The sequence below is a fragment of the Chiloscyllium plagiosum genome, chromosome 4 (genome assembly GCF_004010195.1).
Source record: "Chiloscyllium plagiosum isolate BGI_BamShark_2017 chromosome 4, ASM401019v2, whole genome shotgun sequence".
NCBI classification, from domain to species: domain Eukaryota; kingdom Metazoa; phylum Chordata; class Chondrichthyes; order Orectolobiformes; family Hemiscylliidae; genus Chiloscyllium; species Chiloscyllium plagiosum.
The window spans coordinates 102,975,469-102,998,577 of NC_057713.1; the positions used below are offsets into that span (position 1 = coordinate 102,975,469).

Genomic DNA, 23,109 nt, shown 5'->3' on the forward strand with positions numbered 1-23,109 from the left:
AAGTTTTGAAGTCCTGCAGATCCAAATCTAGGTCATTAATATCTCAAGGAAATATGCAAGGAATGAGATTCTTAACTCCCCAACAACATCGTGACCAAATTAGAAACCCATCAGTTGCAGTCATAAATTCACCTCCCATTGAGTCATGCAACAATGTTTAATCATTGTGTGATACTATCCTACCCATAGTAAAGTATTTGAATCAACAATGACTAACTCAAAACCAATATTTATTGAATGTTTACCTGGTTCCAAATAATGAAGACTTTTGATAATGCAATAAAATATGAAATTATATACTGTTGAATGTTATTGATCATGTATTGCCTTTTTTTGAATGTAACTAATATTCCAGAGAACCACAGATCTTGTAGTGAAGTTCAAAATGGGTTATTTGACAAGCTTATTTGATCTGACAAGCTTAATTTAATAGTGTTTACATTCTCACTATTTCCATTTAAGTTACATTAGTAGTTTTGTTGCCTTATGTCTGCTTTCTTTCCTTCTAGAATGCAACACTCAAGAGTGCAATTCCTAGACTCAAGATTAATGCTGCGATCTCACTTGATACAGATAACAGGATCTCGAAACAAGTATTACACCTTAGAGCCAGGATCAAGCTAGATGTGACAGAAATTGTATTGACAGTCAGGTCAGGATGCAGTTACATTGTTTAGGCAGTTACATGTAAAAGCTAGTTCAACAGCCATCAGCTTCAGCATGCGCACTAGAAATTGCGCCAAGTACATCTGAAGAGCCAGCAAAAGATATAAGGGCAGAACCAGGTATTTATTGGACACTATCATTCGGCAGGGGGAGGTACATCTTCAGTACTGGCATCAGGGGCTTCCTCTGGTGCAGGTACACCTTCAGCACTGGCATCAGGAGCTTCCTCAGGTGCAGGTGCATCTTCAGCACTGGCATCAGGGGCTTCCTCAGGTGCAGGTGCATCTTCAGTGCTGGCATCAGGGGCTTCCTCTGGTGCAGGTACACCTTCAGTACTGGCATCAGGGGCTTCCTCAGGTGCAGGTGCATCTTCAGCACTGGCATCAGGGGGTTCCTCTGGTGCAGGTGCATCTTCAGTGCTGGCATCAGGGGCTTCCTCAGGTGAAGGCACATCTTCAGCACTGGCATCAGGGGCTTCCTCAGGTGCAGGTACATCTTCAGCACTGGCATCAGGGGCTTCCTCAGGTGAAGGCATATCTTCAGCGCTGACATCAGGGGCTTCCTCAGGTGAAGGTACATCTTCAGCACTGGCTTCAGGGGCTTCCTCAGGTGCAGGTACATCTTCAGTGCTGGCATCAGGGGCTTCTTCTGATGCAGGTACATCTTCAGTGCTGGCATCAGGGGCTTCTTCTGGTGCAGGTACATCTTCAGTGCTGGCATCAGGGGCTTCCTCAGCTGCAGGTACTTGAGTGCCAGAATCAGGAACATCAGAGGGAGCAGTTATTTCTTGGGTGCTAGCTTCAGGGATTTCACCAGGGACTGGAATATCTTCAGTGCCAGCATCAGAGGGTTCATCAGGAACAATTGTACCTTCGATGCCAGCACCAGAGGCCTCACCTGGAGAAGATACACCTGCAGTGGTGGCATCAGGGGGTTCACCAGGAGAAGGTACACTTTCAGCCCCAGTTGCCAATGCAGTACCTGAAGCAGTTATTTCTTGTTCACCAGTGGGACCTTCTACATCCACCATGTCAGAAGGTTCAACGTCAGTGGGACTCGCTGCAGGACTTGGAGATTCTGAAGCAGGTTGTTCCTCCTCTGTAAAGGTAAGTAAACTAATAATTACATTTAGAATTTAAAATTATTTACACTTTACTTGGTACTGTAACTTCTTGAGTTAATATTGCGTGCAATTCTGGACTCCTTCCTATCGGAAAGATGTTGTGAAACTTGAAAGGGTTCAGAAAAGATTTACATGGATGTTGCCAGGGTTGGAGGATTTGAGCTATAAGAAGAGGCTGAACAGGCTGGGGCTGTTTTCCCTGGAGCGTCGGAGGCTGAGGGGTGACCTTATAGTGGTTTACAAAATTATGAGGGGCATGGATACGGTAAATAGGCAAATGAGGTTGGGGAGTCCAGAACTAGAGGGCATAGGTTTAGGGTGAGAGGGGAAAGATATAAAAGAGACCTAAGGGGCAACTTTTTCACGCAGAGGGTGGTACATGTATGGAATGAGCTGCCAGAGGAAGTGGTGGAGGCTGGTACAATTGCAACACTTAAGAGACATTTGGATGTGTATATGAATATGAAGGGTTTGGAGGGATATGGGTCAGGTGCTGGCAGGTGGGACTACATTGGGTTGGGATATCTGGTCGTTATGGACGGGTTGGACCGAAGGGTCTGTTTCCATGCTGTACATCTCTATGACTCTATGACTCATGCATTTCCACTTAAAATATATTGGGAAGTTACAGGGTTTCAGCAAATTCAGTGTATGTTATGATTCATTTTTATGCTAAAAGCATATTAATATAGTGCAAATTTTCAATATAGGGATTAAACCATTGCAGAAAACATTCCACAACAGTGATGAATACTCTAAGCAGTTCAGTGCACTAATGTTGGAATAAGGCAAGCAAGATTCGAAGCAAAATTGTACAGAAGTAATTTTTGGATGTGTATGCCTTTAAAAAAACAATATTTTCTGGTGCATTTTTGCAACCTCCTGTGGTCTTCCTATCATGTTCCCACAGTCTTCTTTTGCATATGTTGGATTACAACACAATAACTCTGACTTTCTTTGGGTTGCACTACTTAGGGTAAGTTAGGAGGTTGTCTGACTGCAGAAACTAAACTCTTTCCATTAGCGTTTTAGGGCGATTTTGCATAATAAATAAGCACACTTTTATCCTGGCTATTTCTCAGAGTTAACTCCCTAAAATATTTTCAAAAACTATTCAATGCCCCAATGCTCTAAATATATGGTTTTGTCTTAGAGAATCAAGTATTGTTACAATGTAGAAAGAAGCTATTCACCCTATTGTGTCTGCAGTGGCTCTTCAAAGAAGTGTCATTATCTAGTTCTCATCTCCTGCATTTTCCACGTAACCTTACCGATTACTTCCATCCAAACAATCTTCCAATGCCCTCTTGAATGCCTCAGTTAAGCCTGCCTCCACCACATTTCCAGCCAGTACATTCGCTATGCTAACTACTTGCTGTGTGAAGTCAAGTTTCATAAAATTATTATAATTCTTTAAAAATATAACTATCAGGGTGGATAAAGACTATGATGATGCTGCTCCTTTAACAAGGTTATGCTGTCCTTGGCTTTTTTATTCAGAGAGGTTGTAAAAGTAGCGATTCCAAAAGATCTAGGTTTGAAGGGTTTTATGGCCAATTTTATTATAGTTATCAGACACTGCCTCAGACAAAAGGCATTCAAGTTTAAAAAAAACACTTTTATAATGAAAGGAAAGTGGCCAGTCCTCTCATCTCAGCTTTCCTTTGCTTTGGTTTGGTTTTTAGCAGTTTGGCTGTTCACTGAAAGCAGTCAGTTGTTAGGAAGCTGCTGCACCCCAAAGAAGCAGGCCCATGCTGATGCTCCCTCTGTCTGACATCTCTCCTGTAAAACCCTGTGTTTGATTTTACCTTTTGTGACAAGGGGTGTTTATGGGGATTGTTGCAAGTACTTGGAACAACATCATTAAGTTGGAGCAATCTGTTGGGTTTTCTGATTAAGCTATTCTGTATTCTGTTCTCTTTTGTTTATGTTTCATTCGGTAATGTTGTAAGTAAAATAAAGTGTTTGACCAGCTGGATTGCTCCTGAAATATTCGCTTTACATCTGCTTAAAGCAACTAGCAAAGTTTGGGTCGGGGCTACTTTCTTGAAATGTTTTGAGGGGATCTGGCTTGGTCCATAAAAGATGAACTAGAGGATAGTGTATTTGAATTTCCCAAAAGGCAATTAAGAAGGTAATGAACAAAATAAACACTCATGGAGTTAGAGGTGATGTACTAACATGTTTAGAGAATTTGTTAACTAACTGGAAACCAAGAACCGGGATAGATTAATCATCTTAAGCTTGGCAAACTGTAATAGATGGAGTGCCACAAGGATCAGTATTGGGACCTCAATTGCTTACAATCTCTATTAATGACTTGGATGAAGTGACTAAACAGATTGCAATTGTAGATGATACAAAGATAGGTAGATAAATAAGATGTAAGGCGGCCACAAAAGGGGGCATGTTGAAGGAGAAGATGGGATGTCAAGTTCAGAAACTTAAGAACTTGGCAGACCAGTCTCCTTTAAATGGTCTCTGCCAACCACATTTTTGGTCCTGGCATGTAGGGTGGTATGCAGGCAGAAAGTCTGCCTCCACTTACTGGGGCATCAGCCCAGTTGTAGTTATGGATGTCATAAATTCAAATTCTCACTCATCAACTCGAACTACACGTGCTCTCCAAAACCGCTTAAACTCCCAAGTTCTTTGATTTTTTTCCATGCCCCTCCCATGTATCAACTTCAGAGGCACTTACCCAGTACTGAATATGGGCAGACCTCAGAAGCTACCACTTTGTATAGGACATGAATAAATTAAACTTTTAACAATATTAAAGCATTCAATCCAACAGTCAACAGTTAAAATACTGTCAATAAGAAAGCCATTCAAAAAAGCTAAATGCCCTGACTTAACCAACTGTTGTAAAAACAAATATTTATTACAATCCTCATAAAAATCAAAAACTTCTTGAGAAGGATGTATTTCCAAGCTACTGACAGAAATTATTGAAGGACAAGATTTCATACCTTAAGACTTTTACTGTGATAAACTAAGTATAATCCACATAGCTCAAACATGACTTCACAGGAAACTAATTAAAGAAAAGATATTTCCACATGAATTAACTCAATTGCCATTTTTCTTTCACTTCCTTTCGCTGTGTGCTGTGCTTCTGATAGCAATACAAGATTAAGTTCCAAGGTGCTCCAAGCTTCCAGCAAAATCATTTCCCTATACCATGCCATGTCAAATCCTATAATGACCTATGAAAATTATTCCAATCAGTCTGAGTATTCAAATAACTACATTCTATCAGTAAGCCCCATCTTGGGAAATCCTTGCCCTTTAAATTTTGAAAATCCTGTCAATCCTGTTCCCTCCTTTTGAACAGAATACCAAATTTTACAAACATTTTGTATAGTTGTTAACAAAAAGTATCCTGCTTTTTTACAACAGTAGCTTCTGCTTCTCCATCACTACAGTAATTCCTTTGTCTCATTCACTGTCTCTGCAGCTAAAAAAAATGTTTATTTTCAAGATCAATGTCAGAAAACTGTCACTTGATTTTGAATGCATTTCAGTTTGGGTTTCAAACCAGAATCAGAACAAGAACCAGATCACATGGACCTCTAAACAGACGTTTGGTATGAGCTTACCATCCCATTTCCATGAATTTCTGTTTCACTTTAAATAAAATGAGAAAGTTTAAAAAATTGTATTGTATAAGCCAGCATTTGTAACAATATTCATCAAGTACGTCAAAGACAAATAATTGTTTCATAAATTCTTAAAACTGTTAATCAAAAATTCTACATAACCACTTACTGATATAACAAGTTTATCAAACTCACCAAACATTCAGAATGGCCCCAACAATCAAACCAATACAGATTATAAAGCCAATTGAAACTGTAAGAACTTTTTAGAGGCTTTTTTTTCTAAGTGACATTTGTCAATCAATGCATTTCAGAAACACATAAAGGGCCATGTACACATAAATCACGAAGCTCCTGATTCCAGAAATGGTGAGAGTGACTGCCCTTGACATCAAGGCTGCATTTGACTGAGTTTGGCATCAAGGAGCTCTAGCAAAACTAGAGTCAGTGGGAATCGAGGGAAACCTTTCACTGCTTAGAATCAGACCTGGCGCAAGGAAAGATGGTTGTGATGGTTGGATGTCTGTCATCTCAGCTCCAGGATATCTCTGCAGGAGTTCTTTGGAATAGTGTTCTAAGCCCAACTATTTTCAGCTGCTCCGTCAATGGTATTCACTCCATCATAAAAGCAGAAATGGGGATATTTGCTGATGATCGGGCAATATTCAGTCCCATTTACAACTCCTCAAATACTAAAGCAGTCCATGTCCAAAAGCACCACCTGGACAATACTTAGGCTTGAACTGACAAATGTCAAGTCACATTTGAGTCACACAAAAGCTCAATGAATATCTCCAACAAGACAGAATCTAACCATTTCTATTTGACAATCAATGGCATTACCATCACTGAGATCCCTATTATCAACATTCTGGGTTAACATTGAGCAGAAACTGAACTGGACTGTGGCTATAAAATCAGATCATAAAATCAAATCCTGCAGTGAGTAACTCAGCTCCTGGCTTTCCCAAGCCTGTCCACCATTTACCAGGAAGAAGCTAGACATCATCCAGGATAAAGTCGCCTGCTTGAATGGCACTGCAGCCACAAACATTCACAATCTCCACTACCAACGTATCGTAGTAGCAGGGCGTACCATTTGATTTGCTTTGTTACAGTCACACATGTACTTAAGTGCAATGAAAAGCTTTGTTTTGCGAGCAGTACAAACAGATCATAGCAAACAAGGAGTCTACAAAATGCACTGCAGGAATTCACTGATTCCTTCAACAGCACCTTCCAAACCTATGATCAATACCACTTAGAAGAACAAATGCACCATGTACATGCAAACTCATTACACATAAGTCCCTCCAAGCTTTCACCACCCTGACTTGGAAATATATTGCTGTTCTAGCAGTGTTAATGGATCTAAATCCAGGAATTACTCCCTAATGGCATTGTGGGTTTACCGACACCAATGGTACAGCGCTTCAAGAAGGCAATTCACCACCACCCGCAAAGATAACTAGAGATGTGCAATAAATGCTGGTCCAGCCAGTAACCACCACATCACATAAATGATTTTAAAAAGTAAGTGGTAAAGCAAAGAAGAATGTTATCCTTAATTGCAAGAAGGATGGGTTTTAAACTTGCCATGGCTTGCCTTCCTTCGACAACTCTGCACCATGAAAGGACTGTTAGAATGGAAATGCAGCTGTGCATTTCTGAAGAATCACTGATTGAAACCTCATGTCAGAAATTTGGAACTTCCTTCTTTCATGAAGAAAGAAGGGACAGAGTAACTATGTGGGATTGCCACGCCGCAGAAAATCCACTCTTAATCTTACATTGTGGGGTGGAAATTAGATTGCGCATTGCTTTGGAGTTGAATTGAAAATACAAGCATGAGGGCATAGGTTAAGGTCAGATGGGAAAGATTTAAAAGGGATCTAAGGGACAGCTTTTTCATGCCAAGTGTGGTGCGTGTATCGAATGAGCTGCCAGAGGAATGGGGGAGGCTGATACAATTATAACATTTAAAAGACATCTGGATAAGCACATGAATAGGAAAGGCCAAGTACTGGCAAATGGGAGTAGATTAGTTTGGAATATTTGGTTGGTGTAAACAGTTTGAACGAAAGTGTCTGTTTTCGTGCTGTATATCTCTATGACTCTATTTGATTGGACTTGGAAATTGGGAAATATCATGGATTTACCTAGAGAAGCTCCAAATGAATCCAGGATTGTATCTCCAAAAAATAAACTGATGCAGTATCTTGCATGTTTTACATTGGGGGAACTATGAAATCCATTTCGTAAAATACTTGTGTCAAACTGAGCTCGAAGGGAATTTGGAAAAGATGCCTTTGCCAACTCATGGTCTGCAGGTCCCATCAATTCATTCCAATCTCTAACAGCATTCTCCTTGGTAAGAATCATCATCACTGTTGGACTCCTGAAATAACAGAAGGAAAGCTTATATCAATTGGAAATATGCCATCCACAAATGTAATATTATCTACTTTGTATGTGATCTGATTGGCAATGTATGGTTTAACTTTTAGTAATAACCCTCATGCTTTGGAGAAAAAGTCAGCGTTTTCATATTGTTTGGTGGTCCTTTAATACCAAAGTAAAACTGGGAAGTATCCAGAGAGGGTTGTAATTAGACTTTCTAGCAAGTAATTTAGTTCCAAGAAATGCCAATGTGACTTCAGTTTGCTAGGGGATGAAAGCTAAGAATCAAAGGGTTAATAGATAGCTAACTGGAAGATCAAAATTACAGCTTATCTCAGACCTGCAGCTTGGAACACTAAATTAATGTGAGGAAAAAACAAAACATTTTCTACAAATAGTCTGCGTTTGTGTTTGGCAGTTAGAAGAAAAAACTGAAGAAGTGAAGTAATGTGCAAACAAGCAGAAGGGATTGAAGCCTAAAAGTTTTGTGAATAGCTTTGACATTCTAAAGAGCTAAATATTTGTATCAGATACTAGGTCATAAATCAATTTGGTTGGTTGATAAAGAACTTTGGAAAGCTATACCATCAGGACTATTGTAATCCAAAAGAAGATTGTAGACTTGCAATCTGTCAGTGTAACCATATCTGAGCTCCTGGAGAGAGGGTGGTGAAAGTGACTTGAGGACAAATCCATTGTGTGAGAAGTGAGACACTGACCTGACACCACATGCTTCTGCACTTGGACCAGATAATAGAATAAAGGTTGAGTGCAGGCACCTCAGGTAAGAAAACACCAAGGGAAAATAGAATGCAACTTTGTATGGATGAATAAATATATTTATTTATATTAGGATATATATATATATATATATATATATGCAATCATAGATTCAGCTACATCTGTAACGCTCACTTTTAAATGAATTCAAACGTGTAGAAAGTGTGATAATGCACTTTGATTTAATTTTGAGGTAAGGTTAGAAGAAAACCAAGAGTGTGCTTTACTAATGTGTATGTTCAATGAAGAATTTGTTCATCAAGAGTGAATATCAGAAATTAGGCATGGAGACGAGGAGACTGTTTTGAAAAATGTGGTTTTGTTCTGCCATGGATAGATGAAAAGCTAGTTGAAACCCATGGTTTCCTAGAAAGATCTTTTCAGTCCATTGGCACTTAAAGCACATCCCCTCTCATTCCAATCTTACAAAGGTATGTATAAAGACAATATTAAAACAACATAGTTTACAATTATACAGCTAGAAATGATTTCCAAGTGCAGTCAAAATTAGTTGACTTGATTTTGATCATTTATCCCTTATTTTTGTAGCGTGGATCTTATTTAGTTTGTTCAGAAATTGGTAAGGAGTGTACTTTCTGAAGGTTCAAATGCATACGATAAATAGATTACTAAGCTGGATGAGCGATGAATGAAGAACATCTGGTACATAATTCTAGATAATAATAAAATATTCTTTAACCTTAACTCCACCCTGCTCGCAAATTTACAAACTTCATACTCCTATTAGCAGCAATAGTTCTATGTAGAGGTTAATAATTTATGAATAACCTTAGCAAACTTGTTGCACATAGAAGAGATAGATTAGAGTGGTACTGGAAAAGCACAGCAGGTCAGGCAGCATCCGAGGAGCAGGAAAATCGATGTTTCGGGCAAAAACCCTTAATCAGGAATGAAGGCAGGGAGCATCAGGGGTGGAGAGATAAATGGGGGGTGGGGCTAGGGAAAAGGTAGCCAAGAGTGCAATAGGTGGATGGAGGTGGGGATGAAGGTGATAGGTCAGAGAGGAGTGTGGAGCGGATAGGTGGGAAGGAAGATTGGCAGGTAGGACAGGTCATGAGGATGGTGCTGAGCTGTAAGGTTGGAACTGGGGTAAGGTTTTGCCTTGCTGCACGTAGAAACCTTACACCCCCAGAATAACATGGTATAATTTCCAATCTCATGATGTGGCTATGGAGAAAATATCAGAAATAGGCAAGAATGTCCATTTATGATGATTCTCTGGATTTTCTTTCAATTGTATACTGAAGATAAGGCAGGAGAACAAAAATTCCCAATACAGATCTTCTCCGTCCTTTGGTACATATTATTCTAATTTGGTCCCAGTATTTAAAGGAGCATAGCTTACTCATTCATGGTTTAATTCTTTGAAAATACTGCATTTATCATTTATGTAAGACCATAAGATGTAGGACCTGAAGTAACCATTCAGTCCATCAACTCTGCTCTGCCATTCAATGAGTTCATAGCTGATCTGATAATCCACAACTCCACTTTCCTGCCTTTCCCTAATAATCCTTGATTTCATGACTGATGAAAACTATGTCTGTCTCAGTCTTGACTAAACTGAGTGGCTCAGCCTCAGAAGCCTTCTGCAGTAAATATTTCCACAAATGCACTATCCTTTGATGGAAGAAATTCCTTCTCATCTCTATTTTATACAGCCAATCCCTTTAGTCTGAGATAATGCCCTCTGGTCCGAGTCTTTCCCACAGAAGGGAATGATCTATCAACATTTACTCATCAAGTCCCCGAAGAATATCGTATGTTTCAATCAGATTGCTTTTCATTTTTGTACAGAAGAATGTGGTGAGCACTAATCTGTGGTACATCTTTTCATTAACATTTGGGTTCTTTTACTCCTGATATGGATGTGTGTACGCAGTTTCAAAAAGCAAGAACTATTTGCACTATCGATCACTTACTGAGTCATATTTTCTATCAGTTCATTGAAGAATGATTCTTCTTCATACACTTTGTAGAATTCTGCTGCTGTCTCTGCGGTCAGCTCAACTGCTTTAATTGCAGTGATTGTAAAGCTTGCTTGCTGGATCTTGATTATTATAGCACCTAGGTTTAAAAAAAAACTTTTTAAATTCCATTCATGGCTGTTCTTAGCAATGTGTATGTGCCAAATTCTTACAGTGTTCTGGGAACCACATTTGAAAAACAAACCATGGGACAATTTTAAAATTTGCTTACAACACCTTGACGAAGCAGAGGGAATAGGATCAGGAGCCTAGTTCAGGGTCAAAAATGATGCCAAGATTGCAAATAATCTAGGTTCAACTTCAGATGGTTGCTACAGAGAAAAAGAGAGAGAGAGAGATGGAGTTGGTGGTGAAGGAACAGATTTTGAGACATGTGCCCATAAACAATGGCTTTGGTCTTCCTGATACTTAATTTCACAATTTCTCTATTTTATGTTCAATTTCTAGTCAGGTTGAGTAGTTTCTAGATTTCAGTCCTACTTTGAATGATTTCTTACTAATTGCTAAAAAGAAATTATGAGCCGCCGCAGCTGTGCTCCTTAGCATATCTGTGTTTTATTATCTGAGACCAAGGCTATTTCTTTTCCATTCTCTCTGCAGACTTTGTAATTTGTTTTAGATCAATTTTTTGTTTTAAATTTAATTGTTAATTTAGTTATTCACAATTTTATTATCCAGGTTTGTTGGCTTTCAGGATGAATTTATTCATATCAGTAAAGGTATACAATTTGTCCTTTATTGAAGTATTCTGCACAACCTAACTATTGCATTAGTTGTTCATTTATTTGCTCAATTATTGTCCCTTTAATATTCTGAACTTGATTCCTGCTTTTTCATGTATTTCATTCCTACAGCACATTAACTTTTACCATTCTGTTAGTAATCAAATGAGGGTATTACAGTCTACATTCTTGTCCGCTGTATCGATGTTTTACAAATATCAGTTCAGGAGGATTGTCTCTTCTGGATTCTTAACTCAGTAGCCTAGAAACATGCACTGAAAAGCACTAATTCATCTTCCTGGTTTGCTCATCTTTCCTATAACAGTTATTTTTGTTCTGAAAGCAGTTAGTCATTTATGAAGGTGGTGTTATTGCTGTTATCATTTTTCTTGAATTTCAGCTCTTTCTCATTATAGGCTAGAAGGAAAAATCAATATGACTAGGTCTGATTGTACTCAATATTGGACCTTGGATCTTATTTAAACATGATTCATGAACTGTGGACACTTGCTGGGTGCTTCCGAGCACCTTGCTGGCTACATAGCTTTGTACTTATGATGGCTTATGATGATAGTTTTTATTTGGAAGAGAAAGCTGTTGGTGGGGAAATGATGAGATAAATGGGAGGAAAATGATTAGGAGAGTGAGGATTGAAATGAGAGATGATTAATCAGGTGAGTGGGAGATTGATTTTTCAGGCAGAGACAAGAGGTCACCCGCAGTGACCCAAAGTGAGGTTCTCTTGATTTCATGTTGAGGTTAGTATACTATACAAACTTACCTCTTTGGTGGAAAGCTGCATGGGACTTTTAAAGATTACTGGTTAGGCAGCATGTCTATGTGCTTTTTTCCCCTAAATGCAGCCAACACAGAACTTAGACCAGTTCAGAGCAACTTTTAATGCACCAGAGGTCTCAACCAAGCAGTAGAAAACTACCAGCATAACCAAATAACGCATATTTCAGATGTGGTATCTGAACAGCTATTTTACTGTCTACACCAACATGGCACTCCCAGCTAGTAATAAATGCCTTCTTTCTATCCATCATACTGGAAATGTAGAAGTCCATTCAGCTCCAAATGATTTGATTATAACTGGCGCTATTACTGGGCAATACATATGCCAAACTGAATTCTGGCTTGATGGATCATATTTTTATTAGTTTTAAAGGTGGTCTCCCATTGAACCATAAGCATGTAATATCGCAAAAATTGTTTTCAAAACAGAACAGAAATTTATTATGCAAATGAAATTAGAAGTGAGAATAATTGAAGATAAAATAGAATAATTCAAATAATTTACATATAACACAAGTTTAAAGATTTTGAAACATGTGGTGAAAAGATTAATTCCCAAAACACTCCTTTACAGATCCCCAAGTCACCTATTAAAGTTTTCACACAACAGAGAATCTAGTTTGCTATCATCATTATGGGCTTAATTTAACTCCCAGTTGTGAGATTCTGATAGCCGCTTTCTGTAGCCTTCATGCACCTGCTTGAATTTTCTCAGCTTCAAGTAACTCTTTCAGGGCTGTATCCAAACAGTTCTGGTATAGAAGTATTACTAATCACTTTACTTTGAGATAATCTATTTTTAACAAATCTAAACTATCTTCTTCCTCTCTCAGGAGCAACTATTTCATGTATCCATCTTCAGGCATGAACCTTGAGGAATAGCTCCCACCTGAAACAAATACTGAAAGATCTCTCTCCAAGCTATGGACGTTCCCTAAGTTTTAAGAAAAATAAATCAACAATCTTCCATCAGAAAGCTTAACGGGCTGAACAGCCTACTTCTGCACCTACTTCTTATGGTCTTATGGTGGTAACTTTTATTGAAGTTTGACAAAAAAATGTATTATATTTTCAGCATCAAAGTAAACAATTTTGCCAAATTGGTTTATACTCCATACAATTCTCTTCCTATCCATCATTTAACCCTATCAATTTCATTCCTATTTCTATTCCTATTTCTAATCCATTTTCCCTCATGCTGATCCAGTTCTCCTTATGTGATTTTAACAAAATGTAATATTATATCTCTGTTGTTATTATTTTATGTTACTTATTGTCTACCTTTGCATTCACGTAAAGCAACAGCTTTCAGTGCCACCAATGTGTGTTCAACAGGAAAGAAATAGTGCAATTCTTTTGTTGCAATTTCATCATCATCACTTCCATGTAGCTGGTTAAATGGCATATCCTCTATTGCAAATTTTGCACGTAAGCTAAGAAATAAAACAAGAAGTACATATGTAAATATTATTTTCAGAACTTACAGAAGCAGCACAACTAGCAACCTATACCAGAAGTTACTGCTCCCCTGAGCTCTGCAAAGAAAGATTTTAAAGTATATATGTTCAAGTGGTTGGGCGATCACACTGGAGGCTTAGCTCTGCAGTTAGTTATGGTTTCAGCTTGGTCTGATGTATGCAGAGCAACTTACTTGCACTGTTCTTGAGATTTCTATTAGAGTCTGATAGAATCTCTTCCACAGCATTAAAATCACAGAGCAACAGGGAAGTGAAACCATTCAATCTTAGTTGCTTTGTGTTACAATAAAGAGGATTGAAATTGACCTTAAGGGATCAACTTTCTTCAGTGTCAAAGTCCTGGAATTTTCCCCCTAATGGTATTGTGTTTGTAGAGTTTTAAGCAGTTGTGATGATGAAGACCACCAACCTGACAACAACTATTTGATTGACTCCTAGATAGATGAGTCGGAAAATGTGATGCTGGAAAAGCACAGCAGGTCAGGCAGCATCTGAGGAGCAGGTGAATCAACATTTCAGGCATAAGCCCATTATCAGGAATGTGGTGGGTGGGGGGAAAGGTGGTGGGAAGGGGGGTTGAGAGATAAGTAGGAAGGTGAGGGTGGGGCTAGAGGAAGGGAGCTGGGAAGATGAAGCTAGATGCAGGTGGAGGGTTGATAGTGTTAGGTCAGAGGTCTGGGTGGAGCCGATAGGGGTAACAAAGATGTATAGCTAGGACAGTTCAAGAGAATGGTGCCGGTTGGAGGGTGGGATCTGGGATGAGGTGGCAGGAGGGGTGATGAGGACTGGTCAAATCGATGTTAATGCCATGTGGTTGAAGGGTCCCAAGGCAGAAGATGATGCATTCATCCTCCAGACGTTGGGTGGCTTGGATTTGGTAGTGGAGGAGGCCCAGGACTTGCATGCCTTTGGTGGAGTGGAAGGAGAGTTGAGTGATTGGCCACAGGGCATTGGGGTTGTTTGGTGCATGTGCCCCAGCGATGTTCCCTGAAACGTTTCGCAAGTTGGCATCCTGTCTCCCCAATGTACAGGAGACCACATTGAGAGCAATGGACACAATAGGTGAGGTGTTCAGATGTGTAGGAAATTCTCTGCTGATGTGGAAGGATCCTTTATGGCCTTGGACGGAGGTGAGGGGTGAGGTGTGAGTGCAGGTTTTACACCTCTTGAGGCGGCAAGGGAAGGTGCCAGGTGTGGAGGGTGGGTTGGTGGGGGGCACAGACCTAACGAGGGAGCTGCGGAGGGAATGGTCTCTGCGGAATGTTGATAGGGGTGGGGAGGGAAATATATCTGTGGTGGTGGATACAGCTTATTATCCTTTGTCATTTCTGCCACCTACAATCAGACCCTACAATTGGTTTGTTCTCTGCGTAGGCTTATCACACCTCTTTAGAATGTCCATTTCTAGTAAAGTTAATAAACTCTATTTCCGTCTTGAAATAGTTTTGGTCTTCTTCCTTTTGTGAGCCTTTCTGACTTCTGCCCCTAGTATCATTAGGTTAATTTCTTTCAATGTTGAATATTCCTTGGACGTAAGAAATCTGATAAAGTTTTATCATGAATTCTAAACAAGAATTTTGGCTGTTAGGAATTCTGATTCCAAAGCTCTCCATTTTCATGATTTTCTTCAAATCTGTAATAATCATTTATGAAATAATTTACAAATTCTTTTGGCTGCCAAACACTTTTGTTAAATCTTGTTCTTCAATAATTGTGTGTGTTCTAAAATTGAAATAATAAAAGTTTTAAAGATATCTTTAAAGCTATGTGTTCTCTTTTGATGTTTTGTCTATTAATGTTTTGTCAACCTCACTCAGATGTACTAACTAGAATAAAGTAATCATTTTCTCATCTCAGACTTTGTGCTTGATTTTAAGACAATGTTATATCTTAAAACTGTCACGTTCATGAAGTCCAGTCCGGGTTCTGTATACTTCTTTGCTGACCTTGAATCTGCTTGTGTGTGTTGTTGCAACACAGCCTCAGACAGCCAAACCAAATCAGCCTTTCTGCCTCTCTATTTGAGGCAGTGAAATTAAAACCTTCAAAGACCTTCAAAATTGACCACAATCATTCCCAACCAGACTTTTGAATATGCTATCCCAGATTCTGTGAGTAATCAATTCCAGGCACTGGTTTGTATCTTAAACAGAAAACTTAGCAATTTATTAACAATATAGTAATTTTAGCAGGACAAAAATTATACAACAAAGTAATCTAATTGGTACACACGATAAACTCAAAAAACTTTGTTCTCAGCCGCATTCAGATTCAGGTTTACAAAGTTAAAAATCACACAATACCAGGTTATAGTCCAACAGGTCCAAATCAGATTCAGGTTGGCTGTCTAACATTCAGCTGTTCACTTGTTTAGTGGAGAACATCTCAACTCTGACTGTGCTGAATGTCTTACAGTAAGTTTTCAAGGGCCTGGACTGTTATTGGTGGCTGCCATTAACTTATTGTGCCATGACTCCCTGAGCAGTGGCTATTCCACGAGACGTGACTGAGGCCTGCTGACAACCATGACAAACTTGTTTCCTTTGTGTCTGTGTTAAATGGCAGGACTAATACAAATCTTATATCACTGGCTGAGGAAGAAAAGTACAAAAAGGTAAAGCATGATACGGACACTATGAGCATCCAGATGGGTTAAACTAAACACTGACAGTGAGTGAAAGGTCACTGTGCTGAATGTGTGTCCCTGATGTACAGCATCCTTGCTGCAGCATTACAAGGATTACTGCTGGTGCAACCTAAAGTGCGGCATTGAAGCGCAGAAATTTCCTGTAAGTGGATTAGTGATGTGTCATGAGGGTTCTTAGAGGCTGATACATGTTGGATGCCAATATCTTACAATGTGGGCTGCACATGGCCAGTTCCCATGAAGTGTGCCCTGAAATGTTGATATTTAGCATCCAGCATAGTGGTTGTTCGGAGCCAATGGCAATTTGAAGTTGTCAGGTACCCACTCTGGTTTCTATGCTAAGCTTTCTCAATATCTACCTTGTTTGGTAAGACAGCAAACAGAATATTTATGAGGCTAGTTGGGCTGTCAATGAAGCCTTTGAAAAGCAATAACCCATCTTAATTGGCTATTTACTGCTGCCCAGGGAAAAACTCACGTCGATGCTTGTGAAAATCGTTAAACATGGAATCAAATGCTTCCAACATTGTGATGAGCCCCATCAGACTTCTTGTTTGATTCTGCTAAAAATTTCACATTGCTTTTATTGCTCATACCCATAAAAGATTTCCATCTATATTGCTGTAACAATATATGGAATTCTTCAATAAAGTTTTAAATTATGTTACAGAGTAGTAATTTAATGCTTTCAAATTTTTAAAATATGCTCCTATGTAATACTTTACATTCATAGTACTTTCTGAGGATTCCTGTCTTTTATAGAGGTTTTCTGCCATTTTAAATAATTGGTTACCCAATTCATCTAGGGTTTTCCCTCCTTCTGCTGCAAAGATGGCATTTTTCTGCTTTTCATAGTATCATGGAGCTAAATGTCACTGATGGCAATGATTGATATGAGAGTGAGAACTGTCTTTTACACACTTCCTTGCCATCATGTTCTTATCTTTGCAAAACATTATTCCCTTTTCCCTTAGAGATCTTGAATGTTAACTTCTAGAACCTTCACTGGTTCATTGCAGAACCTCCTTCATTAAGTCCTCTGTATATTCTAAATGAAGCCAGCTTTTCTCTTTCTTTCATCCACACTTTTTCCCAACACTTCCTACCAGCTTCCAAATGCCTTTGGAGTGTTAAGTTTGCTTTTTTGCTGCTTTTACATCTGCTGCTATTTTTTTCTCTTGCTAAGTACATTTTAGCTGCTGACTAATGGTCTACGTTTTCTTCAACTAGCAATGCTCTTAATATAGTAAACTCACTTCCTTGATTTTTCTCTTCTTTCTGGATTTTTTTCTCCTCATGGTGGGGTCAGATCCACACCACTGCAATCATGTGGTATTTTCCAAGTTGGAAACTGCTGACATCTTGTGGTATTTGCCACTTCTATGTGAATGTGGTACTGGGTAAAGATTGTTTGTGGTAATTCACTGCCATATATCCTTCTTTAGCTTGCAGAATGTTTGGAGCAAATGTACATAAACTTCAACACTATTACTTTGTGCAACAAATTAGGCATTTATCACAAGGTAATAGCTACTTTTGATCAGATGAAAAACAACAAACACATATATGGCTGTGAGCTTAATATTATTAGCTGCATTCACATAAACAGAATGTCAGGTAATTGATTCTTTTGCAGCAATGTTGTGAGACCACCTATTTCCTTAGCTATTTCTGTCTAGTCTTGGTTTGACAAGCAGATCTCCTCTTGTTGGCCCAAGGGGAATTGGAAATCATCCCTAGGTAATGAAATCTGGAGGAATATATCAGGGAGGCATTGGCGAATCATGAACTAACCTTGAATTAACTTCTGGTGATATCAGTATTTTTACAGTTTCAGGCACTTTTTTGTTTCTTCCCGGGCAATGGGATATAAAAGTACTGTTGACGCTTTTAAAATATGGCCATCTGCTTTGTTTGAGCTGGAAGTTTGTCCCTACTCACCCAGACAACTAACTGGCTTGCTCCAAAGCCTGTCAGCAGTTAATTGGTTGGCCTTGACAATACTACATTCATAATCTGTCCCTCTCCAGGTACTCATACCACTTACATCTTTACATCACAGCTTGGTTGTTGCTGGTAAAATCCCAGCCACTGTGTTCATTTCTGGGCAGCACACTTAATGAAATCTTTAGAGACAGTGCCGGAGAGATATATGGCAATAGTTCCAGGCAAAAGGAAATTCAAGTATGCAGGTTGAAGAAATTGGAGTATCTTCCCTTGGAGAAAGAAGGCTGAAAAGAGATTTGATAGAAGACCTCAAAATCAAAATGGGTCTGGTCAGGGTCCCACTCCCTCCCTTTCCACTTGCTTCAGCCAAGGCTTCTCAGCTTGGCACCCAACAAAATCCCCAAACATCAATCTAAATCTCAGTCCAATGCCACATACCTGACCTGAAGTGCAGGATAGTTTCGGACCTCTGGTTGGTCTGCGGTTTTTTGAGGTAGGACTTCCTGATTTAGGAAGTTGAAAATTCCACTTGAAGCCTATTAATGGCCACTAAATGGCTGTTAGGCAGCCCTTGTGTACCTCTCCCAGTCCTCAGATAAGCAGAAAATCTGTGCTTTGTGTATTTGAGCCCATGTATCATTTTGGTTTATCACAAAACATGAAATCATCTTGTGAAATATTCTACCTTGATGGGTATTCAAGCTTTGCTTTTTCAAGATCATGAGGTCCTAGTAAATTCCTCCAATGTTTTATCGCATTGTCTCTTGCCAAAGCTAACACCAATACTGGACCACTGTAACACAGGAAGTTAAAAAAATGACTGCACCTTTTGACCTTGAAGAATAAAAGAAGATCAGCATGTTAACTAAATTCATTAATTATATAAGAATTGATATTTTTGTTACAGCAACATGTTCAAATGATAATGACACACCTCTGGAGTAGGAGGAAATTGAACCCTTCTAGCACAAAGTTAAGGAGACGACCGTTGTGTCACAAGAAACCCACAAATTTTAGTTATATATTCAGACTAAAGAACTGAAATCCCTGCAATTGAGAAAAGACTATGAGTCCATTTGATAGTTATGTCAAAAATAGTCAAGTGTTTTAAGAAGCCAAATGGCAAAAAACAAACCTAATTTTACTACTCATGAATAGGTAACTAAAGAGTTTAACTTTAAGAAAACAGCCAAGAAGAGAAAAGGAAGACATTAGAATTTTTTTATTTAGAGGATTATTCAGTTATGAATTGGTGGAAGTTCTTTCAAAGAACTGCACTATACTTGAATGTTCAATAAGGTAGATTAATTAACAGTGTAAATAATTGTAAACAGTAATGCTATAATAGCTGTAGGTGACCAAGGCTGGGAATTCAGTATATATGAATATTCAATCTTTACGGAAGACAGACCAAAAGGAAATGAGATGGGTAGAGTTGTTAGTGGAAGATGCAATCAGTACCAACAGAGAGAAAGAATATTGGCTCTGAAAATCTAGATATAGAATTGGTCTGAGTGGGACTGTAATAAACAACAAGGGGTGGAAAATAAGTGGAAGTTATCCATAGGCCTCCAAACTGTAGAGGTAAAGTAGGGGTAGCACTAAATGGCAAATTAGAGATGTATGCAGCAATCATTGGTGACTTTAATCTACATAGTCTGGACAAACCACATTAGTAATAATACTGTAGCAGATGAACTGTACACATTCTATACAGGATTTTCTTTTGAAAACCAGTATGTTGAGTAACCAACTGGGGAATAAGCTATCCTTGATTTAGTTTAGTGCAATGAGAAGGGGTTAATTAATAATCTTATTGTGAGAGGTTCTTTAGGAGAAAAGGTGACTGTACCATGTCAGATTTTTTCATGGACAGAAAATGAAATAGTGCAATCTGAAAAACAGGTCTTATTTAAACAAATGAAACTATGAATGTAGGAGCATGAGCTGGCTGCAATAGACTGAGTAATTTAATTAAAAGGCATGGACAGTGGTAACCAGTGGCTAATATTTAAGGAACAAATGCAAAGGTTATACATTACTTTTGGGTAGGAAAACATAATAGGAAAAATTGCCCAGCCATGACTAACAAAGAAATTAAGGATAGTAAAGAATGTGTCTTTATTTTTGCATTTTTAAAAACTTGAGAACTGAAGTGAAAAGGAGTTGTTTTTTAAAAAAAGGTGTTTGAAAGGGTGACTGCACTTTGAGAAGCAAGTACTCTGACACCAATGGCAAGCATCATATACAATAGCTTGAACAAGCAGCAATTAGACTTTGAATTGCAGACAATTTGGAACTGTCGGGTACTGATGCAGCTTTTGCTAGCAGCAAAAAGTTGATTGGTCTATGACTAATGACCAGTTAGAATGACAAAGACCTTTTGGCTGCCATCAACTGTATGATTGGTTCTTGGTTACCTGAACAGCCTGAAGCTGGGCACCAGTAACAAAGAGAGATGAAGTTTTTTCTCAGCCCAGGAGTGGTTTCTTCATTCTTTGCAGTCAGCTTTAATTAGCAGTATTATAATACTGATTGTTTGTAACTTTTACCTGTAGTTAGAGTCTAAGCACTTGTAATGAGTAGTGATTCTTGTTTAGTACAGAAAAACTGGTCTGTGTTATCTATTAACTTGAGTTTGAAAATTAGGTAACTTAGGGAACTACTTTTTAAAAGCTTTAACTTTCATGATGATTCTTAGAACAGCATAGGCTTGATTTCAAGTAGACTACCCCAATAGGTTGTAACAAGATCTACTTAGTTGCTCGAAAAAAAATAACTAGCCCAAGGACTGGGAGCAGATTAGAATTTAGCAAAAATAAAGAATGTGTACATTTGCAAGGAAATGGCAGGGTTATTAAATACCTATATTAGTTCTGTCTTCAGAATTTAAAAAGAAAACCACTCATACGGCATAGGTATCACTGACTAGGCCAGTATTTATTGTCAATCATGCAGTGGTGGTGACCTGCCTTCTTGAACTGCTACAGTCCATATGTTATAGATAGACCCACAATGCCATTAGATAAGGAATTCTAGGAGATTGGCCCAACAACATGCTAAAGAAGCAAGGGTCTATTGGGAAGAAAGAATTGAAGGAGATCGGATTGAGTTTTAAAAAAAGCTGGAAACTTAATGAGACTGAAAGCTGATTACATCCTCTGATACTAAATGAGGTGGCCATGGAAATATTGGATGCATTGAATGTTATCTTCCCAGATTCTGGAACAGTACCAGCTGATTCTCATTAGTAGGTAGAAAAATCTTGGAGTCTACAATAAAGAATGTCATGATAGAACACTGAGAAAATTCTAATAAATTTGTGAAAGAAAAATTGTTATTTGATGCTTGAGATTATAATTAGTAGAATAACTAATAGAGAACCAATGCAAGTGGTATATTTAGACCTCCAGAATGCTTTTGATGAAGTCCCACATAAGAGATTAATGCACATAATTTAAACACGTGGGATTATGATAATACACTGTCATCAATTCTTAAACATATAAAAATTGTAAAACCTCTTAAACCTTTAATTTATTCCAACATTTTACATTACAGTTACATTATCTTTGCCAGTAATATGAAAAATATTTACATTCAATTATCACAAAAGATTCTATCTGAATATTTCTTCCCAAATACTACAACATTATCTAAATACACTATGCAGTGACAAACTCTAGCTATGATTTGATTCATAAGACTTTGGAATATAGCTGTGGTATTCTTTAATCCAAATAACATGAATCAATATATAATCCATTTGGTCTAACAGATGCGCGTATTCCTTTAGCTCTTAAGGTTCGTGGCACCTTTCAACTGATCAATCTGAGAGAGGAATAAAGCATTGCTAATTCTATCCAACCATGACATTGGGTATGAATCTCTACAATACCTTTGTGACTGCATTCAATTTTCTATTATCCATACAAAACCTATTGATCCATCTGATTTAGGATCCAATTCTGTTGGTGAACTCCAGCTGTTTTGACTAGGTTATACCAAGCGGTTTTCCAGCTGAATCTGTTTCCATTTAAGCTAGTTTTGTGTGGCTTAATTGATAAAGATATTGTTTTATCAGTCCTGACTGTCCTATGTCTACATCATGGCTCGATGTACCTCCACAGATTACCTCATACTATCTGAGCAGTCTTACAAGATTCTCTTGTTATCCTTTCTCTAAATATGAGAACATATTGTTTAATTATCCTGATATTTCTGTGTTATATAGTCGAATTGTAGGTAGCTCATTTCAAGACCTGTCTATTTCTCCTTCCATCTTGCTTTCATTATCTCTGTCATCTTCCACTACTCTTACCACCTAACACACTCTCCCCTCCTCATTTTCTTCCCTACAATAATATCTATTTAGCATGTTTATGTGACATGACTAATTCTTCTTTCTATGAGCAGAAATATTTATCAGATAAGTCACTTTCCTAAACCTCCCAATTACTTCATATAGATCACTGAATTTCCTTTCAGAGTTTAATGTAGGAAACTTTATCTCTTGCCTGAAATATTCTAGTTATTGAATGTTTATCTGATCATTCTTTCATTTTCACTTGTGAAACTTTCAAATGCTCCTGTACTAGCCTATATGCTTCTGTGAATGTTTCTAGAAACACGGGTGCATAATCCAACATTGGGAATGTTTTATTTTGTTCAAGTACTTCTTCCTTATCAACTTTAATGGACCTCTAATCTCATAACTATAAACAAATTCAAACAGGCTAAACCCAGTAATTTCACTTGGAGAATTTCTGGTAGCAAATAGTAAGAAACATAATCATTTATCCCAATCCTTTGTGTTTACATGTCATTTATGGTTTTGAGAGTCTGATGGTACCTCTCCAAAGTTCCCTACATTTGTGGATGATATGCAGTGATTTCAATTGTTTTATACCCAAACAAACAATGATTTCTTGGAAAAC

General features: G+C 38.2%; 1 protein-coding gene across 1 annotated transcript; it reads right to left on the minus strand.

The window, feature by feature from the left end:
• Positions 1-250: 250 nt before the first annotated feature.
• LOC122549506 (skin secretory protein xP2-like) lies at positions 251-14,980 on the minus strand. Its single transcript, XM_043689366.1, has 5 exons — positions 14,964-14,980; positions 13,382-13,533; positions 10,515-10,659; positions 7,551-7,789; positions 251-1,764 (listed from the first exon to the last, which is right to left on the minus strand). The coding sequence occupies exons 1-5, from the start codon at positions 14,978-14,980 to the stop codon at positions 803-805; spliced, it is 1,515 nt and encodes a 504-aa protein (XP_043545301.1). The 3' UTR covers positions 251-802.
• Positions 14,981-23,109: the final 8,129 nt, after the last annotated feature.

Coding starts and splice junctions, on each gene's coding strand:
- LOC122549506 (XM_043689366.1), bottom strand. Junction 7,790..10,514: donor CTGATAGAAAATATGACTCA/GTAAGTGATCGA, acceptor CTGTTATTTCAG/GAGTCCAACAGTGATGATGA. Junction 1,765..7,550: donor TTCATTTGGAGCTTCTCTAG/GTAAATCCATGA, acceptor TTACCTTTACAG/AGGAGGAACAACCTGCTTCA.